This window comes from Corvus cornix, chromosome 3 (assembly GCF_000738735.6).
Source record: "Corvus cornix cornix isolate S_Up_H32 chromosome 3, ASM73873v5, whole genome shotgun sequence".
NCBI classification, from domain to species: Eukaryota; Metazoa; Chordata; class Aves; order Passeriformes; family Corvidae; genus Corvus; species Corvus cornix.
Window position 1 is genome coordinate 75,444,025 of NC_047056.1, and position 13,035 is coordinate 75,457,059.

General features: G+C 36.1%; 1 protein-coding gene across 5 annotated transcripts in view; it reads right to left on the reverse strand.

The window, feature by feature from the left end:
• The window catches only part of FUT9 (fucosyltransferase 9), a 103,539-nt gene that overhangs the window by 23,894 nt on the left and 66,610 nt on the right, over nt 1–13,035 (reverse strand). For 2 of the 5 annotated variants that reach the window (XM_010403911.4, XM_039569600.1), the window contains exon 2: nt 6,359–6,452. The exons of 2 other annotated variants lie outside the window; for them this stretch is intronic. In XM_010403911.4, the coding sequence (XP_010402213.1) occupies nt 6,359–6,425 (67 nt within the window). In that variant the 5' untranslated portion in view covers nt 6,426–6,452. Of the gene's footprint in view, nt 1–3,797; nt 3,920–6,358; nt 6,453–13,035 lie in introns of those variants that run through there. One more of the 5 variants, XM_039569601.1, reaches the window with a different exon arrangement.

Here is a 13,035-nt window from a genome sequence, read left to right on the forward strand (position 1 = left end):
TGTCATCATTTAGAGTTTATTATTTACTGTGCATTTACATATTTTAAGTTACATGAGCAGAAATTTGAGCATTCTTTATAGGGCCCAGCATGTTAATCCCACAATTATTTCATACATGGAAATTAGTGGAATAAAGACCTATGAGAAGACTGAGAGAAAAGGACTTGGAAGCATTGCATTTTTTTTCTTTGTGTACTGTTCCTCTGAGAAAGGGGAAAGATTATCAGTGGTCAGACAAGGAATGCTAAAGAACTGGAAGCCTTAAGACTTCGAGAGTATGCAGGAGAGACAGGATCTCCAGACTCACCCACAGTAAAGGTGGCAGAAGAGAGGCAGTTTCTTGATAGTTATTTTTCTGTTGAAGACATATTATATGTATGTCCTATTGTGCTATTTATTCTGTATTATTGAATCAGAATTGAAGAATCATGCCTTTGCTATGTTATTTACTACACATAATTAATTTCCATGCCTACCAGTGTCTACACCAAGGGTGCTACAGTTACTTTCATGGAGTAATGGTGCAGGGTGCATTACATCCCTCATATTTCATGTAGGCTCTTAATCTTTCATGCATTTTGTACCAGCCTCACTCTACTCATTCATTACTAGAGTTAGACCTCATTACCCCAGCAGCAGACACTCCAAATTAAAAATGACTGCAGGATCTAATCACTGACATTCTCAGGTGTAATCGTTATCCAGCTAATGAGCTAATCCCATTAATTTGGTTATAGCACTTTATTTTGCATACACTTTCTGGACCTGTGATTGTAGACTTTGTATATATTGCCATGCAAATAACTCATTTGGAATAAGAGGCATTATGTTCTTCTGACTGTGATCAGCTCTGTCTGCTCCCAAACCCAGTTTCCTCACATTTCTCACAGATCTTCTGGAGGACTCTGGCTGCAGGTGACAGCACTGTGACCACAAAGATGCTCTGAATCAAGCTGCTTTTTCCCATGTTCCTCAGCATGATCCAGAGCCTGGATCTGGCCCAACATCTACCTGCTCCTGTTCTGATCTTTAGTGAGGTTCGATACTGGACCTCACTTTTAATATGTTCATATATATATTTGTAAACTTTCAATATGGGTATGTAATTGGGAATCACTGTTCTCAAACAATCCCTTTTGGTTGGCCACAGTATAACTATGACCACTAAACTATCAAGATGTCTATACTCCAAACTGGTCAAGTTATGATGCCACAAAAAGAAGCATAGTGAAACCACAGAATGATATAGAATATAACTATTATCAAACTGAGTACAACACACTAAAGTAATTCCTTCTGTAGCTGCCAAGGAGAAAAATCACTTAGATAAAGCAAAGAAAGGGAAGCTTAATAAATAAATGATACAGTGAATGCAATTCTTAGCCCTCTCCCTTTTAACTTTAATGGAAACATCTCCTATGGAGAATAATTCCAAACAGAGTCTTGGGATAGGGTAACAGAGACTTTTTCCCTAGGGCAAAAAGACAGGGGAAGAACAAATATGACATTCCTGGTCTTCATTGACCAGCACTTTGCCTTTTGCTTTGAAAGCTGTTGTTACTCCCTGAATAATAAGCCCCACTTTCTCTGTAATAAGGGTGGCAGACGTTTGTTATCGCGCATCATAAGTCTGAAGGTGTATTTCCGTGGTAAATACAGAGTATGAAACCCACTATTTAAATGTCATTCCCACAGCTCAACGAACATTCTGTCACTGTCATTTTAGCATCCTAATTACATGAACATTGTCCTTTGTGACTCTCACTGCAGATTTCCAATCAAAATGTCTGTGATGAGGGAAGCAGCATTATTGCAATCAAGCAGCTGAATAACATCTTTAAATAATCCTAGCTTGTTCAGCTTCCCAGCCCCTCTACAGAACATAGATATGAACAACTAGACATGGCAGGAAACTATACCTATGAACTGCTCTGGCTTAGACAGATATTGAGGAACAGTTAAATATGAATGAGAATTGCCAGACTTCAGTGCATCTCACTCCTGGGACCCTACAACATTGAAGGATGGTAAAGAAAGAGCAAAACCAATATAATTAATGCCTTTTAGTATCTTTCCTGTATGCTTCCATAGATACATATTAATTCATACACAAAAAAATTCCCACACCATAGACTTATTAAAAATGTTTTCACCATTGTTTTTGATTCAATTTCATGGTAAACCTAAATCCAGGAAGCCTGAGGTTCCTGGGTTCTGCAGCCCTGTGCATACACAAAGCTTCCATTTTCCAAAGGAGATACATTTCTAGGAATCACAGCTGTGCTGCAAAGCTTGAAAAAGTAATGTGTTCTACCCCAAAAACTAAAATGAAAAAATACAGTACTGATTGAAAAAAATCCTATTATGAGACTGTAGGAAAACAGCTCCTGAGTTTCGCTGCTATTTCCAATAGAGTATAAAGAACTCACTGCAGAGAACTCTTAATGTGGAAGGTTTGAAATAGTTTCGAAAAAATGCTCTTTCTTACCGTTTTTTTTTCCCCTCTTTTGATGCCCCATGAGTCTGGACCATGACTGCAGACTATTTTGTGTCTGGAGCAAAACTTGCGCTGGATACACTTGGCTACAATGCTTCGTTAGGAACTGGTTTAACAATTGAGTAGACCCAGAGTGGAAAAATACTTGAGTGATACTCTCTGTGATTTGGAACTCATCAGAGGTGTAGAATGAATATGGTCTGAACAGGTCTATTACTGTTACAGAATAAGTAACACTTCTCTCTAATTCAGAGAAATTTTCCATTGATTAGATGCTCCTGTCCTGTTTTACTGCACGTTAAGGCTATGTTATTTAGCATGTGTGGTGAAGTATTTTCTTCACATTTTTATTTTTTTGTTTTTCTCCTAAAATGATCCATGAATTTTAGACTCCTATCCTCTGTTGACTTCTCTACCAGTGAGAACACTGGTAAAACAAAAACTCCTTCTTCCTTTTCCCAGGAATGGTATACACATTGCTGTTTGCACATTTGGTGAAGAAAGCAATGACTGGGGTTTGTCAGCCTCTCTTAAACTGCTGTCCTCACTCCTAAAATGTGAAGAAATATGAAGAATATGTTTATTTTGTGCAACTGTAAAAATATGTGGAACTTATATTCTTCTGGGGAAAGATGTTAAAGTTTCAGAACTACTTATGCTCTAAATAGCTAAAAGTGTCTGTTTCCTTATTCTCTTATTAAAAAAAAGAAAAAAGAAATTAGGATCCTTACAGAGCTCTCAGATCTAGAATCTGTTCTTGGGCAAAAACCTCCTCCTGAACTGTCAAAACTGTCTGTTCTGAATGGGACATTGATCTGCAGCAAGTCTTCCCAAATGCACATGGAGTCCCCATTCACATTTTAGTCTCTTCCACAGTTCTTTCTTACTACTTAATCAAGGTATCAGTTTTTAGCATTGCTCCCAAAGAATTGCTGACTGCTACAGCCTGGGTTTGGAAATGCTGTTATAGTATATATAGTATATATATATAGTATATATATGTTTACATTACCTGTAAACAAACCTGTTTTTTTAAGAAAACAGGGAAGCATAATGACTGGTCTGTATTAAATTTTGCTGTAAATGTAATATTTGTTACATAAATAAAATCTCCCTCTACACCAAAATCGAGAGGTTTATTTCAGTGTAAACTTCTTTATGCTTTTAAAATATCATTTAATTCTTTTACATATACAACTGTACTTTAGGCTACCATAAAAGAGAAGCTGTGATGGCACTTCTGACAGAAATTAGAAATGAGAGTATCCTATTATAAGTTTGAGTGTTGATGACATTTTACCTGGTCTGCTTGAATGTTGAAAGAACTGATGGGGGACGCTGGCAAGTCAGATCTTATGCCTTGATTTAGTTTCCTCAAACATAAAATGGAGTTAAAGAGACTCACCTTCTTTGTACAGCATTCTGAAAGTAAGCACAGAAATTATCATGTAACTAATATTGTGTAACTGTTTCTCTTGTACTGACTGAAACCTCTGTTAAGTGAGTAATTGTGATCTGTGACACCTTTGGGCTTGCAAATCAGCACAGATGAGATTCAGCAGACTGGAAAAGCAAAAATCAAAAAGTGATCTATCAGATTACCTCCTAATCTCAGTGTCATGTCAAGTGCACAAAGGAGTTATAGTAATTGCAGAAGAAACTCTGATTTGCATCTCTGCAAATCCGGATCCCCTGATTATAGCTGCAATGTGTTTGCTTTCCAAGTAAGACCAAAATAAATCATTTTAGTTCAGATACCATGTGAGCACCAGCTGTAATTTACCTGAGCTGATGTACCCAACATTTCAGCATGGCTTTGGGTGGGCTGACTGCACTGATGCCCTGAAAAACAACACAGGGCAGAGCTGGCTCACTTCTTGAGTGTGGCCAGATCCACTATGCAGCAAAGATCTTATACAGCATAGATATTGTAACAGTCCTTATGAATCACAATTCATTGGCACTTCTATTACTTTGCACAAAAGGGCAATGGGGTCAGAACTTTGCTCACAGGAGGCATGTACAGGTAATAATAATACTACATGGGTCTTGTGTGTAAAGGCTTTCCTGTTTGAAAGATTGTCATGCACTTTCTTTTATTGACACCAAGTTTTTTAAGTTGAGAAAATGCAATTTCTATTCTAGTATGACTTCAAAGCCTGGACAAAGCAGTTTTTAGTCTCAAGATGATATGAAGAAGGATAAAACTGACGGGCACAGAGGAAAAGCAGACTAGGCAAATATGCCCCAAGCTGATGTGCAGTACAGGTATTATTTTTATATTTTCTCTCCCTTTGTATACTGTATGTTTAAAGACTTAGTAGTAAAGTAGAATTAGCATTCTCTGTTCATCTATTCATTACTTTCAGAGATATTTCAAATGCTTTTTTAGCTGGCATGGATCTAAACCCAAAGAAATCAATAAGAAGAAGTAGACTGCAGCAGTTACATGTTAGAAAAAAGAAAAAATGTATTTATGGAGTTCTGTCCCATGGTAACTTCTTACTGCACTATCAGTGTAGTTATGCCATTGTAGCATGTTGCTATTAAAATTCATTAACAAATGTTATTTTTGAGAAGATTTAAATGTTTAAAGGTATAAAAGTTTTTGGTTGTGGTGGACCCCACTATCTCTGAGGCAAAAGTTACCCCAAATTCCTTTTTCAGTTTTCTTCTGTCAGCTACTTCAAATTATTCCCCCAAAACACATTTTCCAATTCAGAGCTATCTTTTTAATGACAAATGAGTTATAGCAGTGATCACAGGTAATTATTTTTTTCTGTATCATAACTTTAATATGCTCATAGTAAGCTCACAATATTGTTTTATAAACTTAGTTATAAGGATAATAAGGATAAATGAATACTCATTTCTATTTTCTTTCAGAATCTCTTCTCTGTGGGAGCTAAAAAAAAAGTTAAAAAAAAGATGTTGTGACAATGAGAAGATTAAATATTAAGGGTCAGCAAGTGCTTCCATTTCTCTGCAAAGACATATATAAAATTAGCTTTTTAAAGCTTCTTACACAGTATTTTATAACGATGTTTTGCATAGTATTTTATAACTGTTTTACATGGAATATAAATAAATCACTTAATTTTTGACTAGCAATTTATTAAATATAAAGAGTCTTAATGAAATTAACTCTTTTACGCCGAAAAGATTTGTTAACTCTTACTATGTGAGTCTAATGATGATGGCCACATTAAATTCCTTGTTTAGTACATACTAATGGTTTTGAGAACAAGTGTAATTTCAGCTCTAGCTATGTGTTGCAGAATTCTACAAAGTCCCACATCAAAACAGTAAGCTTGGTGAAATGCACTAGCATCCTATTTGTGGAAGGACTAAGGCTACAGTTTTTAAAAGCACCTGACATCCATATGCATTAGAAATCCATCACTGTTTTCAAAACCAACCTAGACATTTTATATTGGGACTTCAATCTTCCAAAATTTAGGCATATTTTGTAAGTTGGTTGTATAATCTACTTTCATATTAGAGGAGAGAGACTACTCAGTAAGTAATTCACGAAATAACTGTCTTGTAGGGAGACTAGATGCTTATTTCTTATTTCCTCTAGGGATATAGAGTTATTAATCCTCTTTTGGAGGCAAGTGGATGAAGTAGGGTCAGTTCTTTCTGGATTGGCAGGTGGGGAATGTAAGGAGCATATCTTAAATGCCGTTCTACAAAATAGGAGAATCAAATCCAAATACCTTCTGTGTTTGATTTGGGCTTTTATCTTCCAGGGAAGAAACCTAACAACTAAGCTGTAAGCAGGAATTCAGAAATTAAGGTCTTTGTGCATCACAGGTGAGACTTAAATACTTGACTACTGTAACAGAATGTGATTCTCACCAGAACATTGTTGTTGTGGAGACAAGATCTTCCATCTGTGATGCATCCTAGAATACAGCAGCTTCATGTGACAGACTGCAGAAGGGGTAAATATCTGTTTTAAAATGAAACAAAACACATTTTAAGGATGTCTTGTGACATCATAAGTCAGCTACATGTCAATTAGATATCCTTCCTCCCCCTCTCCATGCTGACTTATGTGAAGTTCGGTCATGCTCCAAAAATTATGAGGGGGTTAGACATACTGTAGGGAAAACACATTTTGTTTTGACAATCCTAGGAGGGTAATGAGATGTCCCTGGGCTTTTGGTGGCTCAGTCACAGTAGAAAGGTCTGTGGTTTCCTCAGAGCCAAGAAGCCAATAAGTGGACTTTTATGCTCAAGACTTCACTGACAATTTGGATGAAGAGGTCTCTAGAGACAGAAAGCCTACACGGAAGCTGAGAGGGTAGAATGTCCCACAGGTGCCTAAACATTTGAACTTAAGAACATGAAGTAGTTGTGTAAGTCCTCTTCAATGAGAGTTTGACTTTCTAGGCTCTATATGAAATATTTGCATAAGTGCCCATAGGTCAAATGTTTTACTTTTATGTCAGAACCTAAAAATTCAAATAATACACCAGGGGGAATTTACTAAAGTTTCTGGGTATTATATTAAGCAATTAACATTCCTACCTTCAAATTTTGCCCTTTCTATGCCTTGTACTTGCTTTTGAAAATGAGAGTTTAGAAATTGGTTGATAACATACTGTGAAAAACTACCCTCCCATTTCACTAGAAAAATGAGAAGTTTTGTTGGTTCAAACAGTGAATTAATTTTCATAACAACAGGTTTTCTATAAAGAAGAAATAAAGAAGGAGAGTGTAAATGCTAGTCTTTTAGGGCTCTGATGTGTTTGAAAACAGAAACCAATTAAACCCCTATATTTGCTAATCTTTGTCTTAATAAGGTTGCTGTGGGTGTTATTGGCTGTTTATACCATGAAAACATGGAGAAGCAGCATGATTATTTTCAGATTTGTGTTTAGATATTTTACCATTATAAACGCATGAGAAAACCTGCTTGAATCCATTCAATATAGAAATCAGCAAACAGTTTTAAAAAGGAGAGAAGGTAATTAACTTCGCTTCTTAATGATGCTGCTAATTTAAACTATGCAAGAGATGTATAATGAGTGAGAGAAATGTTGCAGAAAAAAACCTGTTCTTCGGTTAAAAAACCAAAATGGGAATCAGCAGAGTTTGAATCTATTTGCACATCTTCAGCAGACTTACTCTGTGGCCTTAGCCAAAGTATTTAATTATTGTGGCCTGTAGTTTTCTATAAAGTGGAAATGAGACTCAACTTGCTGAGAGGTTGTGGGCCTTAATTGTTTAGTATTTATATCTTCCAGGAGAATACAGATAGAATTGCAGAGTATGATGAATGATTAATATTCTTTTGCTATTACCAAGCACTGATATTTTTGCCCAGCTATTTTATCATACAAAAATCTTTACTTTTTATAGCTCTGTATCCAATAACTACCCTGACTGAAATGTATTAAGCAACAAATGTAAAGTCCTTCTCATGTCTCTTAAATGTAATTAATGCCCAAATTACTCTCAGAAGCAGTGGAGAGCAATGATGTTCAAGTCTACCCCCATTGCCTGTACCTGCCAGTTCCACAGAAGGATGACTAAAGAGTATCTTCCAGATAAAATATATTTACCAAAATTTAATAGTTTAAAACCCTCCAAATCAGCACAGAACTTATTGTCTGCAGGCTTAGCATGCAGGTCCTGGAGAATGGAAAAACCCCACAAATTTCTGCTTCTGATCGAGCTGGTGAATGCATTTGTGGGCAACAGAGAAATTAGTTTTGCAGGTTCCTGAAGCACAGGTCTGGCCTACACAGCTACTGAATCTGGGTACCCCAGACAGAATATTAAGCAAAGTAGTTACCATATCAAGCGGTAGTTACAAGAAAAAGGCTGTATATGTGCCAAATGCAAATTGATGTTGATAAACTGTTCAGAGAAATTACAGAGTAATATTTGTGATGAACAATTACTGCTATTTTGAATCAACAAGTAATTGCAAACAAATATCTTTAAAACTTTCCTACATAGTTCAATAGAAAGAGGTTATTGCTCTTTTAAATGAAAATATTTTCTTATCATTATTGGCCTTACTTCGTGAATTATTACTTTGGATTGGGGTGTACTGACAAAGGTCTTCAACTTCATTAAATATCTGATGCAGATGAGCAAGTGGAACTTCCCACCTGATTTATTTGTCAGCATAAACTAGGAGAGGGTGCACGTATCCTTTCTGGTTATAAAAAAACATTTTATCTTGTGTGGAGAAAATTCTAATGCTTTCACACGAAATATGTAACAAAATAAAAAAGCCAGGGGATTAGAATACTTTCCTATCTACATTTATTCCTGCTCTGTGGAATTTGCATAGATCTATTCTCATGAACAGTTGTGTAAAAGGCAATGACATCAGAAACATTCTATACCTTGTCTGTAGGCTAAGTTGAACTATAGATCCTGGACTGTTATAAACAGGGTGCTGTACAGTGTATATAGAACTCTTGTCTGTATATGTCTTCTCTACCTTCTTTCAAAACAAAGATCTCAAGGGCAGTGTCACTACCTAGGATGTTGCAGACTGGGAAAAGCTTTTTATTTGAAAACTACGAGCACCAGCCCAGGATATAAGCTCTGTCATGCCATTACAAACACAAAATGAATCAAACAAACAGAAAAAACCCAACAGAAAATAAAATCTGTCCACAATAAATACAGATCCAAAAATGGTTTATGAAAGCATTGTGGTCAAGAAAATAACACAGTAAAATAATTAGAAAATATGGAAAAAAGATTGCTGTTTAGTTATTTACTTATTTGTTTACTATTTTAAATGATAATTTAATCTTTGTAATTTAAAATGGCATTAGTAACTTGCGTAACTATAAATAAGTTTTAGAAAATGGCATTAGTAACTTGCAGAACTATAAATAAATTTTAGTGTGATGAAGGAAAGCAGTCTTTTCAGGACAGAATCATAATGTCTTCTATTAGGCTTGAAAAGAATTGAACATTTGTCAGTATGACTGGTCTTAAATTCACAGAAAATAATACAGGGATGCAAAAAGTACAATTTCATATTATTGAATGACAGCTATGGACATCCCAGCCATTGGGCATGACAAGTGAAAATGACAGATCTGAACCATGTAGTAAGTATGTTAAATAATGTTTTGAGCAAAGTAGGAGTGCAAACTAAATCTCCCCACTATTTATAACTTACAGGTAAAAAGATTTGCAATGCCCTTAGAAGGAAAAGATGCAGATATTTTAAACCAATATGATTATATTTTTAATGTGTCAAATACATTTACAACCCTGGAATACATTTGCAATCTATCAGATTAATCTAACTATATAAGTGTCAGATGTGATTTGAAGAAACAGAAGGAAGAAATGCAATTAGAATATCAAAAAGGCACAATATGTTGATTCTTTTTTGCATTCCTTCTGTCCAAATTTCCCATGTGTTTGTCACACCCCTCCAGTCTGACCTCAAAGATAAACAACCAAACATGCAAAACATGAGGTTTCTTATTTAGTACTCATAGCCTTTTCCCCCCTCTCCTAGCTATTTCAAACCCATTAAATATTTCAGTTGTAGTTTAGGTATTTTCAGACTTAAAGACAAGAGTTTATTGCTTTTTAAATGTGAAAAAATAATTTGATTTTTATCTGGTTCATACACTAAAAGATTTCTCTTAGTTCACTGTCATTGACTTTCTCAGTAAAATGCCTCTTGATTAGCCTCTGGTTTTCTCTGGAGTATGCCAAATTCTCCTTCAAAGCTGGGTCAAAGCCTTTTGAATATTCCCAGCTTGCTGGTGTGTAGGGCAAAGATTTCAACTGAGTGTTGTGGCTTGCATTAAGACTGTCTGGTGTGCTAAGGATACAGCTAGGCCTGCGCCAAACACACAGCAAGCTTTGGAGTACAGCTGCAGGGGATAACCACCATGCTGCACACCCTTACCTTCAAGCAGCTGAAGAACATTTGGCTTAAAGCATTCATTAGGTGTGTGCTTAAAAGGCCAAAGTTGTACTTCAGGAATACATACTAATTTAAAAAGGAATTAGCAGCTACTTGCTACAGTGAGATTTCCCAGTGAGAGGTTCTCCTGGATGCTCTGGGCAGTTTCTTACACAAAATATTGAAAATGAATAGCAGCACAAAACCTTTTAACTCCCTACACTTACCAAAGGCATTTTTTCCCACTCCCTCTCCTCCAATAGACTTTTTTTTTCAGTGTTTCTGTTTACCCCCTCAGGGAAATCAAAAGTGAGTGTGTGTCTTTGTTCTTTTTTTTGCTCCATCTGATATCACATTAGCTCTGAGTCACCTGCATTCTCCCGAGCTCTCAGTCTGATCTTGTCTAGGAATTGTACTCATTAACTCAGCTGAAACAACAGTTTACAAAGAAATCACTACCATAATGTACAGAGTACAGAGTCAAGGTCAGGTTGCTTAACATATGCATTTGTTCAGCTGTTTTTGAATTTCCTTCTGCAAATGTGAGCTTGGGGACTGAGTGAGCAAGCTCAATGCTCTTAGAGATCATAAATGGAATAATTAGATGTAAGGTTCTTGCATCTGCAAAACTGGGTTTTCAGCTTTTAAATTTTTTCCTTGCTGTTGTTTTAAAGACTTTTTTTTAAAATGTTAGCTACTATGAATAGAAAAGATAATGTTAGAGTGTATTACATTATCTGAGAAATACTTAAATACATGTAAATGGTAGCTGTGCTATAAAACGTGTGGAAAATAGTAAAGTTAAACTGCAAATGGAAGTTGTCATTTCCTGATGGTTCTAATCTATGATATATATCACCATAAAAATTGTCAGTTTTTCTCAAATTGAAAATCTGATGTACTTTCTTTTGTATACAATACATTTTATTATTCAGTGGAATTTGCTTTACACTTTTGTGTTAGGAGTGATGTCTTGCTTATGTAATAGATGATGGACGGAGACTATCTCACAACTGAGTTGATTTGGGTCATCAGGTGGCTCAAACTTTTTAAATATTTTGCAAAACTATATGACCACAGAACCTACTTCTTTAAAAAGATGTAGTTTAACTGGTTGACGTAACACTTTGTTGTAGTTTCTAAAATATTACAGTAATAACATATCTTATGTCAAGTTCCTGGAGGGATCCATCAAAACAAAAATTTGAGTTTGTATTATGAACATTCTCTTACAGGTGAAAAATTTGCCACAAGAAATATTTTGCCTGAGCCAAGATACAGTAAATGATGCCAGCAAAGGAGGACAAGAATGATAAGACAAAAATAGCAGAAGTAAGATCATGCATTTAAGTATGCAGGTCTCAATGGCTTTAGAAAGCTTAAAGTAGATATGTATCAGCCATCTTATTTGCTAGTGAATTCATACAAGAGTGCTTTCTTTCTTTTTTGGTCTTGTTTTACTTTTCTTTCCATAGTTGTTAATAGCAAGATCAACTTGAGGAGACTATTGTAGCATTAAAGGGCAACCTAGAGGGAACTTGAAAGGTGAAAGCTACCACAGCAGCTAAATGAATAAAGATGGACGTGTTCCAAGGTGAGTACAATGGCAAAAACATAAAGGCTGACTCTGATGTAGTAGGAAACAGGAGAATGAGATAGAGCTTCAGAACAGAAGCAGGACTGGCATATCAAGACATGGCTATTTTGGCAGCTGTATTTTATACGAGCAGAGGAGTGCAGTTTGGAGCCTGGTTAAAAACCTAAGGGAGCTGATGAGGGCTTTAGCAGCAATAAAAGAAAACACAGTGTAAGCTCATCTGAAGGAACTACGTGGCCTTATCATGGTGATAAAGGCAATGGAAAAGGAGGAACTGAAAATTTTCTCTTGCAAGGTAAGACATCACTGTTTTTCATAATGTTTGGATTGTCTGAACAATCTGCAAGTACTGCCTCATGGCAATCAAGTCTAATGGTGGGAAGGGATGGAATATCTGGTTAAGAAAAACACAGAGTATTCCTATGTCCACACACTAAGTCAATGTTCTTATTGCTGATCCTCATTTTATTCCATTTCTTTCCTGTGTACTTTACAACCATTCTATACAGCAAATATTTCCCAGAATGGTCTTCAGTCTCTCCAGACTGATTTCTGTTTTCTTGGTGCTTGCTGAATGCCCTGAGTGATCTGAAATCTTTAAATCAAATTGCATTATTTATTAGCTCTTTGAGTAGACAACTAACTCTACACTTAGCCTCTGAAATGTTAGACCCTGAGCGGATGCTGTCCTGGCTGGCACAGAGGCCAGCATCGTCTTCTCTTTCCCCTTTTGAGTGTGGCTACCACAATTAAGGTGTTGTCCCCTTGATCCTTTTAAAGAAGAGACCTTTTCTACAGGATACGTCCTCTTAAAGCACAGGTGAGGAGGGAGGTCTATAACATGCATTTACACTCTACAAGTAGAAGCCAGGAGGCACGTATGGCCAATTACAGGGATGCTGTTTGCATGAATTATGTTTCAATAATTGCATTGCTCCTGAGTTAAATAATTTCCTTACCCATTTTTCCATTATCTTTTCTCCATTAAATTACAAGTATGATATCAAAGCGCAAAATAGCCCTAAGATTGCCCTG